The following is a 25,832-nucleotide window of genomic DNA, read 5'->3' on the forward strand; positions in this document are numbered from 1 at the left end:
TCTTTTTAAAAAACTGCATCACCTGAAAGGTTTTTGAGCTCATAGATAATGTTTTCAATAGCAAAAGCAGATTAGAAATATGCTCTATCTATCCATTTATCCATATCTGTCTATCCATATCGTATCTGTACCAAAAAGAATGAAAACCGGGTAGTACACCAATATATACTGTTCTATCTAAACATCTTGATTATTGGATCATAAAAATGATTAAATGTCTGAGGTTCACATTGTACTACAATAAATTTTTCACTTAAATACAGTGCCTACAAGTAGTAGTCAACCCCCTGCAGATTTAGCAGGTTTGATAAGATGCAAATAAGTTAGAGCCTTCAAACTTCACACAAGAGCAGGATTTATTAACAGATGCATAAATCTTACAAACCAAAAAGTTATGCTGCTCAGTTAAATTTTAATAAATTTTAAACATACAAGTGTGGGTCAATTATTATTCAACCCCTAGGTTTAATATTTTGTGGAATAACCCTTGTTTGCAATTACAGCTAATAATCGTCTTTTATAAGACCTGATTAGGCCGGCACAGGTCTCTGGAGTTATCTTGGCCCACTCCTCCATGCAGATCTTCTCCAAGTTATCTAGGTTCTTTGGGTGTCTCATGTGGACTTTAATCTTGAGCTCCTTCCACAAGTTTTCAATTGGGTTAAGGTCAGGAGACTGACTAGGCCACTCCAACACCTTGATTTTTTGCCTCTTGAACCAGGTCTTGGTTTTCTTGGCTGTGTCCTTTGGGTCGTTGTCTTGTTGGAAGATGAAATGACGACCCATCTTAAGATCCTTGATGGAGGAGCAGAGGTTCTTGGCCAAAATCTCCAGGTAAGCCGTGCTATCCATCTTCCCATGGATGCGGACCAGATGGCCAGGCCCCTTGGCTGAGAAACAGCCCCACAGCATGATGCTGCCACCACCATGCTTGACTGTAGGGATGGTATTCTTGGGGTCGTATGCAGTGCCATCCAGTCTCCAAACGTCACGTGTGTGATTGGCACCAAAGATCTCGATCTTGGTCTCATCAGACCAGAGAACCTTGAACCAGTCTGTCTCAGAGTCCTTCAAGTGATCATGAAGAAACTGTAGGCGAGCCTTGACATGACGCTTTGAAAGTAAAGGTACCTTACGGGCTCGTCTGGAACGGAGACCATTGCGGTGGAGTACGTTACTTATGGTATTGACTGAAACCAATGTCCCCACTGCCATGAGATCTTACCGGAGCTCCTTCCTTGTTGTCCTTGGGTTAGCCTTGACTCTTCGGACAAGCCTGGCCTTGACACGGGAGGAAACTTTCAAAGGCTGTCCAGGCCGTGGAAGGCTAACAGTAGTTCCATAAACCTTCCACTTCCGGATGATGCTCCCAACTGTGGAGACAGATAGGCCCAACTCCTTGGAAAGGGTTTTGTACCCCTTGCCAGCCTTGTGACCCTCCACGATCTTGTCTCTGATGGCCTTGGAATGATCCTTTGTCTTTCCCATGTTGACCATGTATGAGTGCTGTTCACAAGTTTGGGGAGGGTCTTAAATAGTCAGAAAAGGCTGGAAAAAGAGATAATTAATCCAAACACGTGAAGCTCATTGTTCTTTGTGCCTGAAATACTTCTTAATACTTTAGGGGAACCAAACAGAATTCTGGTGGTTTGAGGGGTTGAATAATAAATGACCCTCTGAATAAACTTTTCACAATTTAAAAAAAAATTAAACAAAGAAATAACATTCTTTTTTGCTGCAGTGCATTTCACACTTCAGGCCTGATCTACAGTCCAAATGTCACAATGCCAAGTTAATTCCGAATGTGTAAACCTGCTAAATCTGCAGGGGGTTGAATACTACTTGTAGGCACTGTATAAGCAATATGTGTGGGAGTCGGAGTCGTGGAGTCGGAGTTGGAGTCGGTGTAAGGGAAATTGAGGAGTCGGAGTCGCAGGTTTGGCTTACCGACTCCACAGCCCTGGGTTGCGGTCCGGAGGCAGCGTCGGGGGAGACTCCGTTAGATGGCTCCCCCCTCGTCTGATGGCTAGAAGGTGATGACCGGGTCCGGGAAGGACCACCCGGTCTCACCTAGAAGCGTGCCAGGTGCCACCAAGCGCGTAGGAGCCGCCGCTGCTGGGAGCGGTAAGTGCGCCAGTGGCGCGAAGAAGGAAAAAGGCAGCGGTGGCGGCAGCGTGGGGAGAAGCGCGGGCCGTATACTAAGGCGACGGCGCGGTGGCCGGCCGGCGCAGCTGCTCCTAGGCCCTGGAAGTAATGGGTGAACTTCCGGGGCACGATGGATGAGGAGCGTGACGGCACATGCGCAGTAAACCCGGGGAGGAGGAGCGACTTCCAAAAAAAAAAAAAAAAAAGAGGGAAAAAGATTAAACAAGCGCCGCAGCTTAGCGGCAGGGAGCCATGTCATCTCCAACGGAAGTACACGCTCCAGCAGGTGACTCTGGGGGGGGGGGGCAGCTCCTCCAGGGACTGCGCTACCAGGACAGACACCGCCCGCAGGAGCGAGGTGGGAGAGTCAAGACATAGGACAGGATCTCAGCCATCTGATCCGGTAGTAGTAGCTTCACTGGGTGAGTGTGAAATATATATACTCTGCCTATTAAGCTGACATCCCAGCCCCCCCCCCCTCCCCCTCTTTCGCCATGTCTCCCCTCTTCCAGGCGAAGAAAAAGGAGAAATCCAAACATAAAGTATGCGCTTTATGTGCTCAGCCTCTCCCTGACTCCTACCCCAAAAAGCTCTGTAAGCAATGCCCCAGAGACTAGACAAGGGTCGGCAGTGTCATCAAAGGACTTTGGGCCATAATAATGGAGGAAATACAGGCTTTCACCCGTGCCAGTACTCCCTCAGAAACTAGGAGCAAAAAACAAGTGACCCTCAGCTCAGAATCAGAGAAAGAACAGGGATAATCTGATTCTTCACTCACATCATCATCAGACATTGAGGGACGATCATGTTTTCCCCTGGATAGTGTGGATAACTTGATCAAATCCGTGAGGAACACTATGGGGTGTGAGGAGACAAAGAGCGTCCAAACCACGCAAGACATAATGTTTGCCGGGTTGGCGGAAAAGAAAAGGGGAGCGTTTCCAGTAATACTGTCAGTTAAGGCCTTAATAAAGAGAGTGGGACTGACTATTGAGGATGCTAACCTCAGGTCATCAGCAGAACGGAGGGTGCGGGTAGGATGGTATACTGAAACAAGGGAGGAGATGTAGGGTGGTGCTGAGCCATGGAGGGCTTTGTGGGTGAGGGTAATAAGTTTATACTGAATTCTGGAGTGGATGGGTAGCCAGTGTAATGACTGGCACAAGGTAGAGGCATCGGTGTAACGATTGGTGAGGAATATGATCCTGGCTGCAGCATTCAAGAGAGATTGGAGAGCGGAGAATTTGGTAAGAGGGAGACCGATTAGAAGAGAGTTACAATAGTCGAGACGAGAATGAATAAGAGAAACAGTAAGAGTTTTTGCAGAGTCAAAAGTAAGAAAAGGTCGAATTCTAGAAATGTTTTTGAGGTGCAGATGACAAGAGCGAGCCAGTGATCGAATGTGGGGGGCAAAGGAAAGCTCGGAATCAAGTATGACCCCAAGACAGCGGGCCTGTTGCTGGGGAGTAATAGTGGAACCACCCACAGAAATAGCAATGTCTGGTATAGGTACATTAGTAGAAGGAGGAAACACCAGGAGTTCAGTCTTTGACAGGTTCAGTTTCAGATATAGTGAGGACATATTAGACACAGCGTTTAGACAATCGCCGGTGTTTTCTAGAAAGGCTGGCGTGATGTCAGGAGAAGCGTATAATTGGGTGTCATCAGCATAGAGATGGTACTGGAAACCAAATCTACTGATTGTTTGACCAATAGTGGCAGTGTACAAGGAGAAGAGGAGGGGGCCTAGAACCGATCCTTGGGGGACCCCAACAGTAAGGGGAAGGTGAGAGGAGGAGAAACCGGCAAAAGATACAGTAAAGGAGCGGTCTGAAAGATAGGAGGAGAACCAGGAGAGAACGGTGTCCTTGAGGCCAATGGAACGGAGCATAGTGAGGAGGAGCTGATGATCCACAGTGTCGAATGCTGCAGAGAGATCCAAGAGAATTAGCATGGAGTAATGACCATTTGATTTAGCTGTTAGCAGATCATTAGAGACTTTAGTGAGGGCAGTTTCAGTGGAGTGTAAAGAGCGAAAACCGGATTGGAGAGGGTCGAGAAGAGTTTTCTGAGAGATAGCGGATAAGACGGGAGTGGACCAGGCGTTCCAGGAGTTGAGATGAAGGGAAGATTAGAGACAGGTCTATAGTTAGCGGAACAGTTTTGGTCAAGGGATGGTTTAAGTAGTGGATGTATGATGGCATGCTTAAATGAGGAGGGAAAAATACCAGAAGAGAGGTTAAATATTTTAGTTAGGTGAGGGGTGACAGCAGGGGAAAGGGACTGGAGGAGATGTGACGGAAATGGGTCACTGGTGCAAGTAGTTGGGCGAGAAGATGCAAGGAGCCTGCTTGCTTCTTCTTCTGTGACTGGTTCAAAATCAGAGTGTGAGCTAGATGCAGTGGGGGAGAGAGGACAGTGCATGGTATGAGGTGATTGGGAGATAATTTCCTGTCGAATCTGATCAATTTTTTCTTTGAAGTAATTGGCCAGATCGTCAGCTCGGAGCTCCGTGGTTGGGGCCTGTACTCTTGGGTTGAGTAGAGAATGAAAAGTGTCAGAGACGTTTCGGGTTATTGGACAGTGAGGTGATGAGGGTGTTGAAATAGGTTTGTTTGGAGAGGTGAAGGGCAGTGTTGTATGTTCGAAGCATAAACTTAAAATGGATGAAATCTTCGTGTAGATTGGATTTTCTCCACAGACGTTCGGCGCACCTGGAGCACCGCTGCAGGAAACGTGTATGCACCGTGTACCAGGGTTGTTGCCGTCTGCGTTGTGGTTTTCTATTTGTAGGGGGTGCAAATTCATCCAGGGCACTTTGAAGTGTTTCATTGTAATGCTTCAATGCAGAATCAGGACATGAGAGGGAGGAGATAGGGGCCAATGAAGACTGCAAGTTCTTCATAAGTTTCTGGTTGTTAATGGCCTGTATGTTTCTGTAAGTCTGGACAGTGGGGGTGACCTGAGCAGCCTGGCAGTTCTTGATAGAGAATGAAAGAAGATTGTGGTCAGAGAGCGGGAGAGGGGAGTTTGCAAAATCATCCACTGCACAAAGCCGAGAGAAGACCAAGTCGAGGGAGTTACCGTCTTCATGCGTTGGAGAATTAGTAAGCTGCCAAATGAGGAGTGTTATGATGAGTCACCGAAGGAGGAAAAAACAAAATACAGCTAAGTCCAGAAAAACCAGAGAGGTTGGCAGCTATCGGATTGCAGACCCCTGAACCTATCCACAACTAGCAGTAGCCGTGGGGGGTTCCTACGGTGCCCTAGACCCCTCGATCACAGCCGGAGAACTATATAGCCTAAAGACAGAAAGGGGAAAAACTAAACTGCCCCAGAGCAGACCCCAAAGCAATAGGCAGCCCCCAACATATGACGGTGAAGCAAGATGAAAACACTAACACAGATAGAAAGATAGGTTGAGCAAATGATGGTGCCCAAGCTAACTACATAGGACAGGATAGGAAAGCTGCTGTCTGCCATCCGCAAAAACCCTATCAAAATGAGCCAACCGACTGATAGGAAAAACAGGCCCTGAAGTCGCTAGGCTTCAAAAGACTATCAGCACTCAGGTATATTCTGAAGACAGAGCAAAATATCATCAGATCAGAGACAAAAATGGAATTCATTTCACTCCCGGCCGGGGATGGCAGAACTTCCAAAAAAACAAGGCAAAACAAAACTGAAGAGTACAAAGCAGAGCAGAAAAACTTAGCTTTGAGATGCAGGAATCAGACTGGTCTCCAAGAATCCAGCAGGAAAATCACCAGCCAGGAAGAAGGGCGTCAGCAGCCTTATATCCAGTACTCAATTCCAGCCACCCAGTCATCTAGCTGCCCAGGTGTTTGGTAATCAGTCTCACTACCTTCCTTCACTAGAGGAGGGAGTTCATCAGACCTCAATGGTGAAGGGAAAAATGAACTCACAACAGAGGTGGTTAGAGATAAAAGGTGAGTAGCAGATGATGAGAGGGGGAAGAGCAATGGGGATGTTGAAATCTCCCATGTTGAGGGTAGGGATGTCACAGGAGAGAAAATGTGGAAGCCAAGTGGCAAAATGATCCAGGAACTGATGGGAGGGGCCGGGAGGACGATACACCACCGCCACTCACATGGAGAAGGGGGTGTAGAGTCTGACGGCATGGACCTCAAAAGAAGGGAAGACAAGTGAGGGTACTAGAGGGATAACCTGAAAGGTACATTTTGGTGATAGGAGCAGACCAACGCCTCCACTTGCTCTATTGTCTGATCTTGGGGTATGAGAGAAGTGTAGCCCCCCGTATGAAAGAGCAGCAGCAGCGGTAGTGTCTGACTGCTGGATCCAGGTTTCAGTAAGAGCCAGGAGGTTAAGAGAATTAGAAAGGAAGAAGTCATGGATGAAGGAGAGTTTGTTACACACTGAGCGAGAATTCCAAAGTGCACAATTAAGAGAGACAGATGGCATGCATGGAATATTAATAAGATTAGAGGGGTTTCTAAGTGTAGCAGTCGGGGGGTTTGACTTTCTATAACATGGGGGACCAGGGTTGGGAGCAATGTCTCCTGCGACTAGGAGAAGGAGGATAGAAAGAGTGAGCAGATGGTTAAGTGATTTGTGAGAGCGTCTCTGATGTTTAATGGTGGGACTGACTGGATCTGTGCAATTTAACAATGTGAAAAGAGCGTGAGTGCTATACATAGGAGAGGAAAGGAGCGAGGGGCCGATATGGATGGAGTGTAGAGAGTTAATGCCAGGGCGGTGGATGTGTGTGAATGCAGCGGCCAGAATAAAAATTACACAAATGCATATGGTATATATTTGTTGTACTCCTAATGTACAGGGAGTAGATGTATATAAATGTCTTACCTGTCTCCTGCCCTGTCTAACTGCCATGTTATAACTGCCAGTAGTACTTCGATTACATGTGCATAAATGCCACCCCTGCATAAATGCTCCCCCTAGCTAGGTCTGAATATATAGGAGGTTAAGGCTAAGACTTTTTTTTTTTACTCTCTCTTCTCGTTAATCAATCACACTAAATTGAGACACCAGGACCCAATAAAGTGTTGTGGTCAAACACATGTCCAGCACTACATGGATCATAAAGCACTTTGAAAAGTTTCTTGACCTCACAACATAAGGGGACAAGCAGAGTAAGTTGAAAAAAAACCTATATACCAGATATAAGCTTGCATAGTTGAAAACACATAGCATTCAGGATTAACTGCTTGCTGACATTGAATGGAGACACAGGAGTGGATTCAGAGCAGAGATTGGAAAAGCTGGTTACCAAATATAAGCAGTCCACTATTCCGGTAGAGGACGCATGTTTATTGGCGGACCCGCTAGACCGTAAAGCGGAGTCATCATTGAAAAGGTCTTGGGAGTCTACCACAGGCATTTTTAAGCCATCAGTAGCTAACAAATGCACCGCCAGGTCTATGCTTGCATGGTTGGATCAATTGGATCAACAAATCGAGCAGAAGGTGTCTAGAGAAACTACGGGCCGCTATTCTGTTAGAGGGGCGGCAGCAATCATGGCCGATGCATCGGCAGACACTCTGCAGATAGCAGCAAGGTCGGCTGGTCTGGTAAACAATGCCAGGCGAGCACTATGGATGAAGAGCTGGAAGGGGGACGCGCAATCAAAACCTAAGATTTGTGCAACCCCGTGCGAGGGTGAGTTTCTCTTTGGGAAAGCCCTAGATGATATACTCGCCAAAGCAAAAGAAAGGAAGGCCTTCCCTGATTCTTCTATCCCTTTCTACAGGAGAACCTTTAAAAGGCGACCGTTTGGAAGAAGGAGACAAGCGGATAGATCAAATAGATGGCCCACAAAGGAAGAAAAGCAAAAGGGTAGCATGTTTAGGGGTTCAACATTCCGAAAGGAGAATAAATACTAAAAAATCTGTCCTCCCAGTGGGGGGTAGACTAAAATTTTTTGCTTCAAAATGGGAACAAATAACTTCAAGTCCATGGATTCTAAGTATAATTAAAGAGGGATTGAAAATAGAATTCCTTCAAATCCCTTATGATTTCTTTATCATAACCCGCCTTAACTCTATAGTTCAACAAAAGGCCCTCGAAGTAGAGATTCGGAGCCTACTGTACATGGGAGCTTTGGTAGAAGTCCCAGAGGGACAAGAGGGTAGAGGGTTCTACTCTCCTTTATTTTTAACTTCCAAACCAGATGGTATGTTTAGGACAAATATAAACTTGAGGAAGCTTAATACATTTATAAAAAATTATAAGTTCAAAATGGAATCAATTAGATTCACTATAAAGCTTCTCTTCCCAAACTGTGTAATGGCGGGGATTGACTTGAAAGATGCTTACTATCATCTTCCTATTCATGATAGATACCAAAGGTGCCTAAGGGTTGCGATGGTATTTGAAGGCAAGATCCGTCATTTTCAGTATACGGCCATGCCTTTCGGCCTCTCTACGGCGCCAAGAATCTTCACCAAGGTGATGGCAGAGGTAATGGCCTATCTTCGTCAGAAAGACACCCTAATCGTGCCTTACCTAGATGACTTCCTAATTATCGGGAACTTGGTCACCCAGAGTACCAGACGTGTCGCTGACGCGGTCTCGTCTTTGCAGGAACTAGGCTGGATCATCAACTTCCAGAAGTCCAGACTTGTTCCGCATTCCCTTCAGATGTTCTTAGGGTTCCAGTTAGACTCCACAACCCATAGATGTCTACTCCCTCAGGTAAAGATTGCGCTCATAAAAGAGAAAGTTGAGGCAGCCATAAGTAGACCACGTATGTCCCTGAGAGGGGCAATGTCGCTATTAGGGTCGCTCACTTGTGCCCCGGCAGTCCGGTGGGCCCATTGTCACATCCGCACACCGTCGCCTGTCCTCTTGGAGGATCTGATGCTGCATAGTGGGCACCTTGAGAGCAAGATACCTTAACACAGGAGGTCTTGGCTTCTCTAGAGTGGTGGCTAGATGATAACCATCTGTCCACAGGAGTCCCATGGGTTATAGTACCATCTTGTATCCTAACCACTGACGCTAGCCCCCACAGCTGGGGAGCCCATATGGGGAATAGCTTTTGTCAAGGAAGGTGGAATAGAGATGAACTGGGCTACTCATCTAATTTGAAAGAACTGACGGTGGTATATTATGCTCTACACCATTTTGTTCCACAGCTCCAACAGAAGCATGTCAGCATCTTATCGGACAACACCACTACAGTGGCCTACATAAACAGACAGGGAGGTACTCGATCAGAGACTCTGATGTCTTCTGCGGAAAAAATCTTAAACTTAGCCGAAAGTTATTTGTTGTCCCTCTCTGCCCTTCATATCAGGGGAGAGAACAACCAAGAGACAGACTTCTTAAGCCGACCCACACTTCGGCAAGGGGAATGGTGCCTCAATCGCCGAGTCTTCAAGGACATAGTAGCTCTATGGGGGCAACCTCAGGTGGACCTCTTTGCCAGAAAAGAGAACAGACAAAAACATTTGCTTCCCTGTCTCCGTCAGATCATCCAGATATACTGGATGCCCTCCAGGCCTCATGGAAATTCGACCTGGCATATGCCTTCCCTCTGATAATTCTCCTACCACAGTTCATTCGGAAGATCAGAGAGGACAAGGCGAGAGTTATCTTGATGGCACCATTCTGGCCCAAGAGGCTGTGGTTCTCATGGCTACAAACCATGTCGGTGACAGATCCTTGGGTTCTCCCTTCGATTCCCAACCTACTCTACCAAGGCCCTTTTTTCCACCCCCAAGTGGACAGCTTGTACTTGACGGCGTGGAATTTGAAAGGCAGCTACTAAGATCAAGAGGGTTTTCTGAAATACTAACTGCTACGCTCCTACAGAGCAGGAAGCAGTCCACTACCCAAATTTATACAAGGATATGGAAGAAATTCCTGCAGTTTCATACAGTGCCTCATACCACAGAAGTTCCGATGGTTCCTATCTTGGAATTTCTACAGAAAGGGAAGGACTTGGGCCTGGCGGTGAACATGCTGAAAGTCCAAGTGTCCGCATTAGAGGCACTGTACGGCCATAATATAGCAGGAAATAAGTGGATATCACGATTTATTACAGCTTGTGAACGATTAACTCCGGTTCACATACCTGCAGTCCCTGCATGGGACTTAAATCTGGTCTTAGACGCCCTGATGGAGGAATCCTTTGAGCCAATAGACACAATATCCCTGAAATGCTTGTCACTCAAGACGGCCCTCTTAGTGGCACTAACGTCTGCTAGGCGAGTGAGTGATATCCAAGCCCTATCCATAGACCCACCCTTTTTTTCAGATATACCAGGATAGGTTAATATTAAAACCAGACCCCTCATACCAACCTAAGGAATCAACAAAATTCCATAGATCTCAAGAGATACTTCTCCTGACCTTCTTTCGAGATCCCTCCACTCCGGAGGAGAGGAAATTCCACACCTTGGATGTTAGAAGAGCTGTCCTAAAATAAATTGAGAGGTCCAGGAGCTGGAGGCAGTGTAGGGCTCTGTTCATATCTTTTCAGGGCTGTAAAAAAGGGTACAGAGTCACGAAGAGCACCATTTCCCGATGGATCAGGGATGCCATTCGCTTAGCTTACTCCGCAAAAGATGAAGATCCTCCGGAGAACATCAGAGCACACTCCACTAGAGCAGTGGCAACCTCCTGGGCCGAGAGGGGAGACGTCCCAATTGAAGCCATATGTAAGGCAGCAATTTGGTCAACTCCTTCAACCTTCTATAATCACTATAGACTTGACCTTTCATCAACTTCTGACCTAAGCTTTGGCAGGACTGTCCTTGGCACGGTGGTCCCACCCAGGTGATGGTCTCTGGAATCTCTCCAGTGGGTGCTGTCGTGGCGAAGGGTAAAAAGCCAGATTACCTACAGGTAATGCTCTTTTAATGAGTCCACGACAGCACCCGCTCACTTCCCTCTCTGATAAGATATCAATAATAAAATATATCTGCTAAAGATGAATAAGTAAAGTTAGAGATGGAAAGACATTGTCTAACCCTTGGCGGTCCTCCTGGTACTCTGAAATGCAAACCTGAGGAGGAAAGGCGGACCGCCCCCTTTTATCTTTCTGTAGGGTTTCCTGTTCCAAATGGGGTGGATCCAATACCTCGAGTGGGTGCTGTCGTGGACTCATGTAAAGAGCATTACCGGTAAGTAATCCGGCTTTTCGCAGACCCATAGACTTGTATGGGCACTTTTTATCTGTGATACTAGGGAAAAAAAGACTTGTCCCTGAGTTTTGCATAGACATGTGAACAACACAGTAGATTAAAATGTGTTTTATCCTTTTTTTTTTTTTTTTTTTATGACTATAACACATGTATGCGTAAAATAGACATGTCAATGAGGCCTTACCGTGACTTCACTTCTGGGTTGTTTTTTTTTTAAGTTTAAAAAAAGACCACTGGCTATAAGTGTGCAATGTGATCCTTATCGATTTACAAACCGCTTAGTGTTTTTTTTTTTTTTTTTCTCTCCTTCCCAACCCTACAAACTTTTTTGTTCTTGTGTACTTTTCATCTATTTTCTGAACCAGAAGGAAGCTTAAGGGTAAGTTCACACAGGAATTTTTTGCTGTTTTTTTTCCCCATGTTTTTTATGCTAATTTTCATCTGCTATTTCCATTACCAGCAAAGCCTATGAGATTTCAGAAATCTCATGCACACACATTGGTTTTTTTTTTGTGTGATCAGGATTTTGTGCTTTGCTGTGTTTTTTGGACATAGAGCATGTCACTTTCAGTGTTTTTGCTGCGTTTTTTTCAGCATTTTTCACCCATTGAATTGAATGGGTGTTGAAAAAATGCTGCAAAAACACACCTGTCATTATTTGCAGCGTTCTTGCTGCAGAAAAGTCATGGACAAAGAGACAAACAATCAAAAAACGCACCTAAACCCTGCGTTTTTGCTGCAGCTTCTTTCCTGCCAAGATCAGGTTTTGCTGCAGAAACAAAAGTAGGGCAAGTTCACACATGACTTTTTTTTTGCTAACACTGATCTTGTAGACTGTGCTGTATCTCTGCTGTCATTGAGATCATGGAGTAACCAGTAATAAAACAGACCTAGTTAGAAGTGATTTTAAACAGGCATTTTACTCTGCAATGAATAGGCTTGAATCCTATCAAATCCTTCTTTATAATTCCATTCTGATCAGATTTTTTTTTTTTTTTTTCTTTTCCCCCTATCCACTATAGCATCCATGGATAATACAATTTGTTTATGGGATGCAGTAAAGGCTTTTGAAGACTTGGAGACTGATGACTTTACAAGTGCCACAGGTCATTTAAACTTGCATGAAAACTGCCAAGACTTATTACTTGGTTCTTACTTGACAAAATCCACTCCTGTTATCCATCTTCATTTCACAAGGCGAAACCTCCTAATGGCTGCAGGAGCGTATGGCCCACAATAAGCCGATGCACTTAAAAGACAAATACAGAGGGGAAAAAAAACGGTGTCCAGCCAAGGGCAAAGACCACCTTATGCAATGAAGTTACCAAATGCGATTCAGATGTCAATTTCTGCAAGATCCTCTTGCATTCACTGCACTGCCTTGTTTGCTCTACGGACTGGCTATGTGTAAAGCTATGGAGCTCAAGTGTATGCGGAAAAGGTGCTGTGATCGAAAGACCGTTATATTAAGCACTGAGTGCTTGTAAACTGTATATCATAAATGCTGATTCTGTGGAGGTCCCAGATTTCAGGAACTATACTAAATCTGCTAGAGCATTTTTAGCAGAATAGGGGCAGTAAGCATGGAGAAGCCTGTACATTAAAGGTCCATCGGTGGAAGTGCCTCACTATCTTGCCATCCTATTTTCAGTGGAGTGACTTTGTCCAGCTTCTCCTGTTTATCAGGCATTGGTAGTGGCCTTACTGCTGAAATCCTCAAATAGAACCTGACGTGTTGTGACAGTGAGGCGAAACCTTGTGCCAATTTGGGGGTACATGAGCAGCGTGGATGTGTCCATCTCAGGGCTGTGGCATCTTGTGAAAGATGCACGTTGGCCAATGGGATGTGAACATAGCCTATGGAAAGTCCAATCTCTTACCTCTGAGTTGGACTATAGGATTTGGTGGCCCAGATTTTTAAAACTAATGTGAATCAGTAAAAAAAAATATATATTAAGGGTGGGCATTAACGGTACAGTGCTGTGCAAATCTTAGATAGGTATGGGGGAAAAATGACAACTTTTTTTATCAATAGACATTATTTTTTTTTTTTTAACAATGCACAGTGACTGAACAAAAGAGAACTCTAAATCATGTCAATATTTGGTGTGCCTGTTCATAACCACATAAATTCTTCTAGCTACACTGAAGGAACTCTGCATGAGATTGTTACAAACATCTTGGAAAACTAACCACAGATCTTGTGTAAATGTTGCGTGAGCAAATCCTTCAGTATCTTCAATTTCAATATTGAGATCTGGGCTCCTATCAGGTGTGGGGGCGATATCATCACTTCCAGGACTAAGGATATGTTCCCACGGTCAGTAATCGGCAGCGCTTTGAATGCAGCACATGTCCGCTCCGTCCAATGCGCTGCCGGCTTTTGAACGCAGGTGATTCCGCACATTTATTGAACAGTGCGGAATCACGGCATCCAATACATTGTACGGGGGATATTTATCTTGTGGCGATTGAGTGTCTTCGTAAGATACCGTATTTTTTGCTTTATAAGACGCACCCCCAAATTTGGTGAAAATTTTTTTATGTTAAATGGAGGTGTCTTATAATGCCAGTGTCCATCTTTCAAATCATATACCGTATATGTCCCTCATCCTGGTATTTATATAACCCCCATCCTGGCACATTGCCCCCCCCCCCCAGTCACTATATGCCCCCCTGCTGGCACTCACATGGCCCCCTTCTCTATATGCCTCCCTGCTGGTATGCACACAGTCCCCATCCCTATATTCCCCCTGCTGGCACACATTGCCCCCCCCCAGTCCTATAATCCCCCTATTTCCCCCCTGCTGGCAAGCACATGCTAAAATAATGAACAGTTAATTCACCTACTGATGATCGCTCCTGCTCCCAGCTCTCCCGTGGCTTTCCTGTGTCGAGTCTGTCATCCTCCTCCTGCAGGGTGCACGCAGCTGCTGCTAATTCAGGCAGCTCATTGTTGCTACAGGACCTTCCATGATGTGACCAATAGGAGCTGCTCAGCTGTGGTCATGTGACTTGCAGTGCACACTGGGAGTCATGTGACCGCAGGTCCTATTGGTCACATCATGCAAAGTCCTGAATTGATGAGCTGCCTGAATGAGCTGCTGCTGCCGCTGCTCGCCCTGCAGGAGGATGACAGTAGACTTGACACAGGAAAGCCACGGGGGAGCTGGGAACAGGAGTGATCATCAGTAGGTGTCTATAGTGACTAGGGGTGAGTGCTGGCACATGTAATATGCACTGCTCCCCTGTCTACCAACTCGGTGCTGTTTCAGCACCGAGGTGATGGACAGCGGGTGCAGTGAATATTACATGAGGCTAATGAGCGGGAGCACAGGACCTCCTGCTGTCTCTGCAGCCCCCATCCAGCCCCCTGACTCCATGCCAGAGCCGCCTGACCCCCCCCCACCACTCTATAGAACAGCAGCACACAGATTAGCTTTATAAGACGCACTCCCCACTTTCCCCCAAAATTTGGGGGAACAAAAGTGCGTCTTATAAAGCGGAAAATACGGTAAATAGACATGCTGTGGTCTGGAAAGATGCACCGCATGTGCGTGTACATAGGGAAGCCGGAGATGTCTGTGCCCGCATAGTGGAGATGGGATTTCATGAAAATCCCATCCACTATGCTGTAATATCTGGCTGCTGTGGATGTACCCAGTGTCTGACAGTGGGAACACATACCCTTAGAGGTTTTTTTTTTTTACACTGAAGATAGTTCTTAATGACATTGGCTCCAAATTTATTCTGCAGCAGGCCAATGACCTGAAACATAATGCCAATTGGATGCCTCCCTGATGGTATTGCATGATGGGTAAGTATCTGCCTGTATTCATCATTAGTCCTGACTAAACCCTTTACTGGATTGCAAGGCACCTCAACAATATGTTCTTGTTTGACTAGACACTCACTATTGTACTGCTCTCAAGAGTGTTGATTTTTTTTTCTTTTTCTGCTCCCAGTTCTTATGCTGTGCATAGTTTAGTTGCTTTGTCTTGAATCCTTGTCAGAGGTATGGGTTTTGACTGCAATTTGCCCATGAAGATCACTTCTGGCTCGACTTCTATGAACAGTAGCTGGGCCTCTTGTTCTGGACAGTTCTGAGCTGATGCCTCTGCTGATTATCTGACTTCAAATGGAAGAAAACAATGTGCTTTTCATCTTCTGCACTAGGTTTCACTGTCTGCAGTCCTCAAAGTTAGCCATTTCTTGATGGCTTCAACACTAAGAAAAATAGATTCTTAGCAACCATGTAATACCATCAATAAAGTGTCTGATTTGCTCCCTTATTCTGCAGTAAGACATCAATTAAGAACGGTCAGTGTAAAAAAGTCCCAGAAGTGATTTGGTCCTCCCAGAACCTTGAGCTCAATCTCATGTGTGTGTGGTATTAGGTGGAGTGTCAACGATTTGCACAAGTGACATCTGCAGATCTGTGGTTAGGTCTTCAAGATGTTTGGAACACCCTCTTTGAAGAGTTCCTGCCAAAACTAAGTGTAGCTAGCACAATTTATGCTGTTTTGAAGGCAAACTGTGGTCATAAAACATGATTTATTGTATTCATTTATTTTTACAAAATGTGCAAACATTGTTTAAACTTTGTTCTACACACCTGCTTAAGGTTTGCATAATGCCATGTATCGATTGAAGCTGTATAATCTCTGCTTTCATTAATTTGTATATTGTCTTGTTCATTTTTGTACACTGGCTGCACAGTTTATATCTATTTATTATTGGCAAAGTAGGCCTTAGAATCTTTGAGAATATATAAAACATTAAGGCTCTATGGATGTTATGACTTCTGGATCAGTAGTCCAGGAAGGTCAAAATATTTTGTACCAAGAACAGTCCTGCAGGTGTTAAGCTTGGTCACTAATGACCTGTTGTAATACAATAGCAGGCATATGGATGAGTCAATAAATGTTAAGGTCTGTAGCAGATCTTCTCCATGTGACCCTGTTCAATGGTGCATTTTTATTTTATGGGTTATTCTGGCTAAAAAAAAATCCATGCCAAAAATGTTTAACTTTGCTTGGGGTAGTTTCTTAGCCAAGCTTTGGAGTCATTTTCTTCACTCAGACACATTGCTGCTTTTTCCATGTTGAAATGACACTGTGAATGGTGTTCCCATTGAAACTTAAAAGAATATTTGAAGTTTGTTACAATGGCAAATCCACACCAATAGTTTGAATGTACCCAACTAGAGTTTGTGGATTTGACGGAAGAAATTTTTTTTAGAGGCAACAGCTACGTTAGGCTAGTTTCACACTAGCGTTTATTTGACGCAGCGTACGGCGGTGCTAAGCCCCGCCCCCATCCGGTCATCGCCGACTATCATCGCACATGGATGCTTGCGATCTGCGCACCCTATCTTTAGCATAGGGTGCGCAGATTGTGCTGTGCACTTTTGAAGGTGTGCCCAACGCAGCATGTTGCATTTCGGCGCACCTTCAAAAGTGCGCAGCGCATGCCAAAATCCTACTAGTGCACGGCCAGCGCACCCTATGCTAAAGATAGGGTGCGCAGATCGCAAGCGTCCATGTGCGATAGGCGGCGATGACTGGATGGGGCGGGCAGGGGGTGGGGCTTGGCGGCACCGTGTCAAATAAACGCTAGTGTGAAACTAGCCTTACAAGTATTTTTCCAAATGAAGATCTGTTCCACACGTATGAATGGGGCTTTTTCTGCTTCATTAAATGTGGCAACTTCTGCAACAAATGTTATGGATTAACCCTTCTGTGAAGCACCTCAACAGAAGTTGGCAATGTGCACAGTTTCTTGTATCCCCACCCACTGATGTAAAGTTTTTTTTTTTTTTTTTTTTTAAATTCATGTGAAGAATACTCAGGTCTAAAACAACTTTATATGGCTTTTACATTGTGGCTGCCAGGAAAGCCATGGACTGAAACAGTCTCATGAGGTTGGGGAAGGTACTCAGCACTTTGGCCCATGAGTGTCGTAAGGGTGTGTGGCGTACGCTGCAGAATGCTCTGTGCGGATTTAGTAAAATCCGCAGGTCAGAAGACCTGCGGTTTATCATCACTACAATGGAGCAGATGGCAAACCGCAGCGGAATCCGCAGAAAGAATAGACATGTCAATTCTTTCTGCGGTTTTGAAACCACAGCAAATCCGTGTGGAAAATTCTGCAGCATCTGCACTGTAGTTTTCATTTTGCATAGAAAATAAAAGGTACTGTACAGCGCAGCAGAAACTACAGCGGATCCGCAGCATGTGCACACACCCCAAGTGTGAAACCTGCCCAATTATCAGTTTAGTCTTCCATCTCATTGATAAGGTAGCATACGCCACAAAATAACTTGTACGTTTCTCTATATGCATTCTTAGGCCGGGGTCACACTTGAGAAACTCTGGACCGGCTGCATATATTTCTATGCAGCTGAGCACTCTGGTCCCGAGTGCTGGCGTCAGTGCCGGGTATTGAGACTCGTGCGAGTTTCTCGCAAGTGTGACCCCGGCCTTCTTCAGTAACTGATATTGTCCCACAATAAATCTAGCAGTGGGGATACATGGGGCACATGCTTGACCACCACTTCTGTATTAATTTAAATGCAGTGGGAACCCTATGAAGTAGTCATGGAGAAAGCACTGCTTTCTGTGATTTCATGTCTTTTTGAATGCTACAAGTTAATCTGCAAGGATTGAAAAGGAAATCTCATCTATCATGAGTTGAGCAGAAAGATTTGCACTGCCCTAGTCCAATCTGCTCTGATGTGGAAGCCATATCAGTCACTTTGCTGCCATCGTGGAGGTTTAGTATGCACAAGAAAAAAGGATGCAGAAGAAGTCTTGCTACTGCATCAGAGGAGACTGAACCAGGGCAGCAGAAATGGTGACATCTAAATATTACCAGTTAATAGCATGAAGCCTTTCCCCATTATGAATGGGTGGCTTTAGTAATAGTTTTCCTCTACTTAAGTTTCTTTCAGTTCACCTTGTCCCACGTTATGCATTGCATGTACTACCTCTGATTGGAGGAAACCTCGGATGGGTCCAATTGACGCTAGAGCAATAACCATTCTTACGGAAGACACATGAGTGACTTGTGAATTATTTATTGACTGACGCCTCCAGCAAACTTGTGGCTGCCCGGGCAGGAGGGCACTGCCTCGTTTTGTACAGACTTTTTAACCGAAACTGTAAATAAAGACAATACAAATACAAGTAATCTGGTGTTTAATGTCAAGATGGGAGTAAATCCATGACAAGGAGATGGTCCAGCAACTATCAGCCTCTACATCCAGGACCCTGTCAACAAAAACATAAGTCAGGACAGAAGTATAGGACGATGGTGGAGATAAGATAAGAGTTGTGTATGAAATCCCAGAAAAGGTAACATCTGTCAGGACTGGAGGTGAAATGGAGATGAACCTGTCTTTAGAATCCCTTCATTGTTTGATATCTCTACTAAACACAAAGCCTTGGAGTTCAGAACTCCCTGTATGTATAGGGAAACCAATCATTTTAGGCTCAGAAATAAATATGAGTACATCTGTGGGGGATTGTTGCACTGTGGAAAAATCTGGACAGTAAAATGTTTTGTTGCAGGTTTTACTATGCAAAGGACAAAAATCCATGGAGTAAAGTCAATTTGTTCGTTACATATAAAAAAAATTTTTGATAACTTGTCCGCTTTGCAGGTACTAAAGTATGAGACATTTTGGGAACATATTCTAAAGTCAGTTTTACAAATCATATTTATAAAATTTAAGTTCCATGTGTGACCACCTTGCAAGTGACTATGGGACAGAGGCATTAAGGATTACTGTCACGTCTATTAGGCTGGGGCATCATTGGCCGCAATTCAGGTCTCACAGCCAAAGATTGGAATGGATCTCTGTGCAATACAAGTAGCATTTGCCACCCCCAAGGCTATAGGGACAAGCAGTTTTGCAACTAATGTCCGATTTAGTCACTTGCTTGTCATTTCATTGTAGCCTTGGAGATGCAATGTGACCCTATTCACATGTTGCAGTATAGCAGTGATACAGTGATCTTTGGCTGTGTGCCCTGTATTGTGACAATAGTGGTACATGCACAAGGTGCATTGGAGCCCCTGTATGGGATCAGTGGAAGTCCCAGATACTGTACTTAATATGAATGAAGAAAGTAAGTGAGAAGTCTCCGTTATATGGGAGTCACCTGGATAAACTTTCACATTAAAGCTTTCCCTCATAATTGATTTAAACCATTTAGCAACAGCAATACATTAAGTTGTATGCAATTGAGTGGCGGAACTCAGCTGCCTCTTAATAGTTAAAATCAATAGCGCTGCAAAAAAGTCAGTATAGCTCAGACCTAATACAGCTGAGGTGCAATACAAGGCAACCCACAGACCTGTCATCCATGGAAGAAAGACACTTAGGTCTTTGGCTGGGTGGCCAATTACTTAATTAGCTATAAATTACACTTAAAGGGGTTGTCCAGGCTAATAATTCATTAGGATGTCAGCAATTAGTTCACTGGAGCTCGTGGCTGTATGTAAACTGTCGCACTAAGCTGATGGTGTAGTGACAGCTGCCAAGAACTGCAGCTCGGCTCCCATTCAACTGAATGTCATCTGAGCGGCCGCGCTCGGAGGTGGTCACTACACCACAAACTCCCATTAGTGGAAATGGCCGTGGCCCAGCATAACAAACCAGTATCTGATCTTACAAATGTGAAGAGGGCTGATCATTACTTAGGTCACTTACCGTTATTTATCTTTCACCGCTGCTTGTTTCTTGGGCTTTAATTTAAAGAAAAGGACAATGGCGGCAATGCTTGCATATGTGGCCAGTACACACTGCAAAGGGGGAAAAAAAGTTAAGTCTTAGAAAAAGTTGAAACAAAGATTAAGGACAGGAAGGACTGTGCCCAATCACGTACATTCCTCCTGCCAACCATAGTGTAAGAGTTGAAGTATTTCTTGATGCCAGTGAAGTGGTACTGTGTCCCTGCGTCGTGTCCTCCCATGATGAATTGCTGAAAGACAAACATGGGAAACAAAAACCTCATTAATAAGGGACACGTGACGATTGTTCTCAGTAGGTGCTTGGAGACATTGCTGAAAGACCGAGCACAAGTGGCTACGACATACAAGTATAGTTGTGGCCAAAAGTATTGACACCCCTGCAATTCTGTCAGATAACTCAGTTTCTTCCTGAAAATGATTGCAAACACATTCTTTGGTATTATCTTCATTTAATTTGTCTTAAATGAAAAAACACAAAAAGAATTGTCCTAAAGCCAAATTGGATATAATTCCACACCAAACATAAAAAAGAGGGTGGACAATAGTATTGGCACTGTTCGAAAAATCATGTGATGCTTCTCTACTTTGTGTAATTAACAGCACCTGTAACTTACCTGTGGCACCTAACAGGTGTTCGCAATAACTAAATCACACTTGCAGCCAGTTGACATGGATTAAAGTTGACTCAACCTCTGTCCTGTGTCCTTGTGTGTACCACATTGAGCATGGAGAAAAGAAAGAAGACCAAAGAACTGTCTGAGGACTTGAGAAACCAAATTGTGAGGAAGCATGAGCAATCTCAAGGCTACAAGTCCATCTCCAAAGACCCGAATGTTCCTGTGTCTACCGTGTGCAGTGTCATCAAGAAGTTTAAAGCCCATGGCACTGTGGCTAACCTCCCTAGATGTGCACGGAAAAGAAAAATTGACAAGAGATTTCAACGCAAGATTGTGCGGATGTTGGATAAAGAACCTCGACTAACATCCAAACAAGTTCAAGCTGCCCTGCAGTCCGAGGGTACAACAGTGTCAACCCGTACTATCCGTCGGCGTCTGAATGAAAAGGGACTGTATGGTAGGAGACCCAGGAAGACCCCACTTCTTACCCCGAGACGTAAAAAAAGCCAGGCTGGAGTTTACCTGGAAAAGCCTAAAACGTTTTGGAAGAATGTTCTCTGTTCAGATGAGACAAAAGTAGAGCTTTTTGGGCAAAGGCATCAACATAGAGTTTACAGGAGAAAAAAAAAGAGGCATGCAAAGAAAAGAACACGGTCCCTACAGTCAAACATGGCGGAGGTTCCCTGATGTTTTGGGGTTGCTTTGCGGCCTCTGGAACTGGACTGCTTGACCGTGTGCATGGCATTATGAAGTCTGAAGACTACCAACAAATTTTGCAGCATAATGTAGGGCCTAGTGTGAGAAAGCTGGGTCTCCCTCAGAGGTCATGGGTCTCCCAGCAGGACAATGACCCAAAACACACTTCAAAAAGCACTAGAAAATGGTTTGAGAGAAAGCACTGGAGACTTCTAAGGTGGCCAGCAATGAGTCCAGACCTGAATCCCATAGAACACCTGTGGAGAGATCTAAAAATAGCTGTTTGGAGAAGGCAGCCTTCAAATATCAGGGACCTGGAGCAGTTTGCCAAAGAAGAATGGTCTAAAATTCCAGCAGAGCATTGTAAGAAACTCATTGATGGTTACCGGAAGCGGTTGGTCGCAGTTATTTTGGCTAAAGGTTGTGCAACCAAGTATTAGGCTGAGGGTGCCAATACTTTTGTCTGGCGCATTTTGGGAGTTTTGTGTGAAATGATCAATGTTTTGCTTTTTGTTTCATTCTCTTTTGTGTTTTTTCATTTAAGACAAATTAAATGAAGATAATAATACCAAAGAATTTGTGTTTCGGCTATGTGCCCTTGTTAGCGTTTTTAAACGCTTAGAAAACCGGACTCCTTCCCAGAAACCGCGCGTTTTATTTCCACGCGGTTTTTGCGCGACTTTTGCACAAACAGTGCATTTTGATGCATTTTTTTCGCGCGGTTTCTGGGAACATTGGAAATGGCTAAAAACGCGCAACTATGTGGAAAATAATGAGCATGCTGCGTTTTTAGCCGCTAAGCGATTTCTAAGCGTTTAAAAACGCATGCATTGGCACAAAAAGCCAAAAATGCATTAAATTTAATGTGAAGCTTCTTTTAAGCGTTTCTGCAGCATCTGATCCGGCTCAAACGCTGCGGAAACGCTTACAAAAACGCAACGTGGGCACACAGCCTCACAGTACCAGCAAAGTCTATGAGATTGCAGAAGTCTCATGCACCCACCTTGTTTTTTTTTCCCACCCTGACTTTTTGTCAGAGTTGCATTTCTGCAAAATGCAGCATGACACTTCTAGCAGTGTTTTTCACCCTTTGAAAGCAATATGTAGTGCAAAAAACGCTGGAAAAAACACAGGCATCAGGTTTTGATGCAATTTTGGTGCCAAAACCTGATGAAGTTGAATCACTTATGCACTAAATGTTTATCAGCATGCACAAGAGACAAATGTACCCTGACAAAAACGCAGTAAGAAAAAAAAAAAAAAAAAACACTAAATGAATCTCACCAATACAAGTCTATTGGTCAATGGAAGCAAAAATAAACAGGACTCTGGCACAAATCCATGTGCTGTCTATTTCTCATGGACTGCTTTGAGCATGATGAGAAACTTTTTTTTTTCACCTGAGAAATTGAAAATGGGACAAAGTTTTGCCTTGTGCACACGGCGTCTGTAATCTGACAGTGGAGCCCCACTGGAGTTTTCTTACACAAAGCGTCAGAAAAACACTGATTTTTTTCCCCCTGAAATGGCTCCACCGGCGATTCTGCCGTCATTTTGGTGGTTCTTCACAGCTAGCATCTTTTTCCTGTATATTCCATTAAGAGTGTGGGCAGAAGCCGTCCAAAGAATGAAGATACTACTTTTAATGTGTGCAGCACCATAGATTTTAATGAATACATGTATCATCTGTGAAAAAACTGAAGCCACACATACCGGAGGCTTAGACTGAAGTATACAAGACCACAACAAAGGACAGGGCTGTGGAGTCGGGAAGCCAAACCTCCGACTCCTCAGCCCTGATTACCAAACATATCGCTATAGTTCCCGGTTATCTGAAATTTCGCATTTTGTACTCCACTTTCCCAGCCAGTGAGGGTGGAAGTGGGCTTGTAAGTATCAAACAGGGGTCTGCTGCCTTTTCCCCAGCAAAAGTAGCAGTTTGTTGGGTCCATATTCAAAAAGGTCATAACACGACCCTTTGAAATAAAACTTTATATATTCCCTTACATCACTCAGAACCAAAGTTTATTGGAATCTGTCAGATACATACTGCCGAAACACAGGCAGATGAATGGGATTACAGCCAGTACACTTTACTTTGTTTGAAAGTCGGGGATTATAGGGAGCAATGACTAGTCCGATGTGGATCCCAGATGGGGTTCTCTGCCCTTCTTGATTGACAGGTCTCTATGCACACACGGGACAGACCTATCAATCAACTGGCGTGGGGTGAGGTGCCACCAGGATAGGGGAAGGGGTTTAAGGGCCTAATGATTTCTAGTTATGCCTCTGCCCTACTTAGCCACAGCGAGTGATTAGTCTCCACTGCAGCCAGTCTAAACCCCTAGCGACAGTGGTCTCTTGAAACACATGCCAGCATCCCCATATAGGCCAGTGACCGGGTGGAGGTTACTGGCCAACAGAGCAGCAAGGCCGAAGCTGCAGAGGATTTAAAGGGGTCACCCGGATGCAGCCTGATTTAAAAATACTCGCGTTATTCACCCTCCCCAGGTCCATCACTGACTCTTCTCTGCCAATCCTGTTACGGTGCCCATTGTTGTCTGCAGCCAATCAGCGAGCTCTGAGCGCCTAGTACCATCAACTTGGGAAGAGCCTCTGAGCACAATGACATCGACCCTACAGACATTGGGAACAATGGCGGAGACAGCTGGACCTGGGGAGGGTGAGTAAAGCCCGATATATAGCATGCAGAGGAAGAGTTAGGGACGGGGAGAAAGGTCCAACACCAGAAAACGCCTTTAACAGGAGCATATTGGTTGTCACACTCCGTTCAACCCCTTTAAGTAGCCCCTGATGTAACTGGCCATTGTGGGTGCAAGATGGCCAGTGACGGCCCCGCATTCGTCCAGGCCAGCAGCGGAGGCCGCCAGGAAACTGATAACCGGCCACAGGCCCGAAAAATAAGCAACACATCAAGGACCAAACCCAGCACCGTATGCCGCCGCGCTCACCAGTCCGTGCCTGCAGCAACGTGCCAATGCCCTTCACTGCCGACTGCTGCGCCCGCTGTCTCCGGCTTTCTAACCACCGGCTGCATTCATTGGCTGTTCCAACTGCTCGTCAGAGCTCTCTGCCTTCCCATTGGCCGCTAGAACCTCGTTCTCCAAGACACAGAAGGTGACTCCGGCGACGCGAGTTTCATCAGCCAGGAACAGGAAGTCGCTTGTCACGTGACTGTGCGGCTGGAATTTTGTACTTCCGGGTTAACAGTACAGGAGACCCACGTGTGTGTGATCGCTGCGTGTTTCTACCTAGGAGCCCGGCTGTGAGCAGCGGAGGCCCTCAGTGTGTGTGACCCGTGTGCAGCCGGTAAGTGACCGCCGGATCAGAGCTAGAGGAAGGGGACGGTTATAAAGCTGGGTTGTGGGTCATGTGACCATCCCAAGCTTTACAGAAAGATAGGAGTGATGGCGACTGAGGCAGCTTTCCTGGGGCTTGCGCTGCAGTCTTTCCATTCTCAGCCCTTCAGGTTGAGTGCACACGTACTTTTTTGCCCTGCGGATTTCTTCCTTTTTTCTTGCGGTTTTCCCCTGCGGATTTGGAGAATGGAGCAGGTGGAAAACTGCCCAAAAGAAGTGACATGCTGCATATTTTGAACCACAAGAAAACCGCGCTGAAAAATCCGCAGCGTCTGCACAGCGTTTTTTTTTCTATTGACTTAGGCTGTGTGCACACGCTGCGGATTTTGCTGCGGTTCCGCAGCGGTTTTGGCCGCTGCGGACCCGCAGCAGTTTCTGCTGCGGTGTACAGTACAATGATTCCCTATGGGAATCAAAAACCGCAGTGCAGACGTTGCGGAATTTTCCGCGCGGATTATCTGCGGTTTTCAATCCGCAGAAAGAATTGACATGTCAATTCTTTCTGCGGATTCTCCTGCGGTTTGCCATCTCCTCCATTGAGGAGATGAAAAACCGCAGGGCAAAACCGCAGAGCAATCCGCAGGTAAAACCGCAGGTCTTTTGACCTGCGGTTTCACCTGCGGATTGTACAAAATCCGCGCGGATGAATCCGCACCTTTTCCGCAGCGTGTGCACACAGCCTTAGGGTATGTGCACAAGTAGTGAAATCTGCTGCGTTGTACAGTACCTTTATTTTCAATGGAAAAAAAAAACCACAGTGCACATGCTGCGGATTTTTCCACGCGGTTTTGCTGCGGTTTACAATCCGCAGCATGTCAATTGTTTGGTGCAGAAAAGCTGCAGTTTTACACCTCATCCATTAGGGTATGTGCACACATAGTTTTTTGTCTCTGCGGATTTTGTAGAGAAAATCGCAGGTAAATCCGCAGGACAAAGACCTGCAGATTATCTGCTGTTTATCTGCGGTTTTTCTGCGGTTTTACACCTCATAATGGATGAGGTGTAAAACTGCAGCGTTTCTGCACCAAACAATTGACATGCTGCGTTTTGAAAACCGCAGCAAAACCGCGCAGAAAAAACCGCAGCAT

At 45.2% G+C, this 25,832-nt stretch overlaps 3 protein-coding genes across 4 annotated transcripts in view; 2 read left to right on the top strand and 1 right to left on the bottom strand.

Moving 5' to 3' along the window:
• Nucleotides 1–16,251, top strand: part of TAF5 (TATA-box binding protein associated factor 5) — a 38,197-nt gene extending 21,946 nt beyond the window's left edge. The window contains exon 11 of the mRNA XM_073546567.1: nucleotides 12,317–16,251. Within this exon, the coding sequence (XP_073402668.1) occupies nucleotides 12,317–12,534 (218 nt within the window). The 3' untranslated portion in view covers nucleotides 12,535–16,251. The remainder of the gene's footprint in view (nucleotides 1–12,316) is intronic.
• Nucleotides 16,252–18,356: 2,105 nt separating this feature from the next.
• Nucleotides 18,357–24,509, bottom strand: ATP5MK (ATP synthase membrane subunit k). The gene is made up of 4 exons (XM_073546568.1): nucleotides 24,337–24,509; nucleotides 20,186–20,281; nucleotides 20,011–20,102; nucleotides 18,357–18,565 (listed from the first exon to the last, which is right to left on the bottom strand). The coding sequence occupies exons 2-3, from the start codon at nucleotides 20,270–20,272 to the stop codon at nucleotides 20,013–20,015; spliced, it is 177 nt and encodes a 58-aa protein (XP_073402669.1). The 5' UTR covers nucleotides 20,273–20,281; nucleotides 24,337–24,509; the 3' UTR covers nucleotides 18,357–18,565; nucleotides 20,011–20,012.
• A 31-nt stretch (nucleotides 24,510–24,540) lies between these two features.
• PDCD11 (programmed cell death 11) overlaps nucleotides 24,541–25,832 on the top strand; it is an 84,141-nt gene continuing 82,849 nt past the window's right edge. The window contains exon 1 of one of the 2 annotated variants that reach the window (XM_073546565.1): nucleotides 24,541–24,694. The gene's annotated coding sequence lies outside the window, so the exon portion shown is untranslated. The remainder of the gene's footprint in view (nucleotides 24,695–25,832) is intronic. The other variant, XM_073546566.1, reaches the window with a different exon arrangement.

Source organism: Dendrobates tinctorius, unplaced genomic scaffold, assembly GCF_039654945.1.
Source record: "Dendrobates tinctorius isolate UK_male_01 unplaced genomic scaffold, ASM3965494v1 ptg000149l, whole genome shotgun sequence".
In the NCBI taxonomy this organism is placed as follows: Eukaryota; Metazoa; Chordata; class Amphibia; order Anura; family Dendrobatidae; genus Dendrobates; species Dendrobates tinctorius.

What these genes read in the sequence shown, in the direction of transcription:
- ATP5MK (XM_073546568.1), bottom strand. Translation starts at nt 20,272, where the DNA reads ATGGGAGGACACGACGCAGGGACACAGTACCACTTCACTGGCATCAAG. An exon ending in CTATGGTTGGCAGGAGGAAT is followed by an intron (nt 20,103 to 20,185) that starts GTACGTGATTGG and finishes CCCCCTTTGCAG; the next exon opens with TGTGTACTGGCCACATATGC.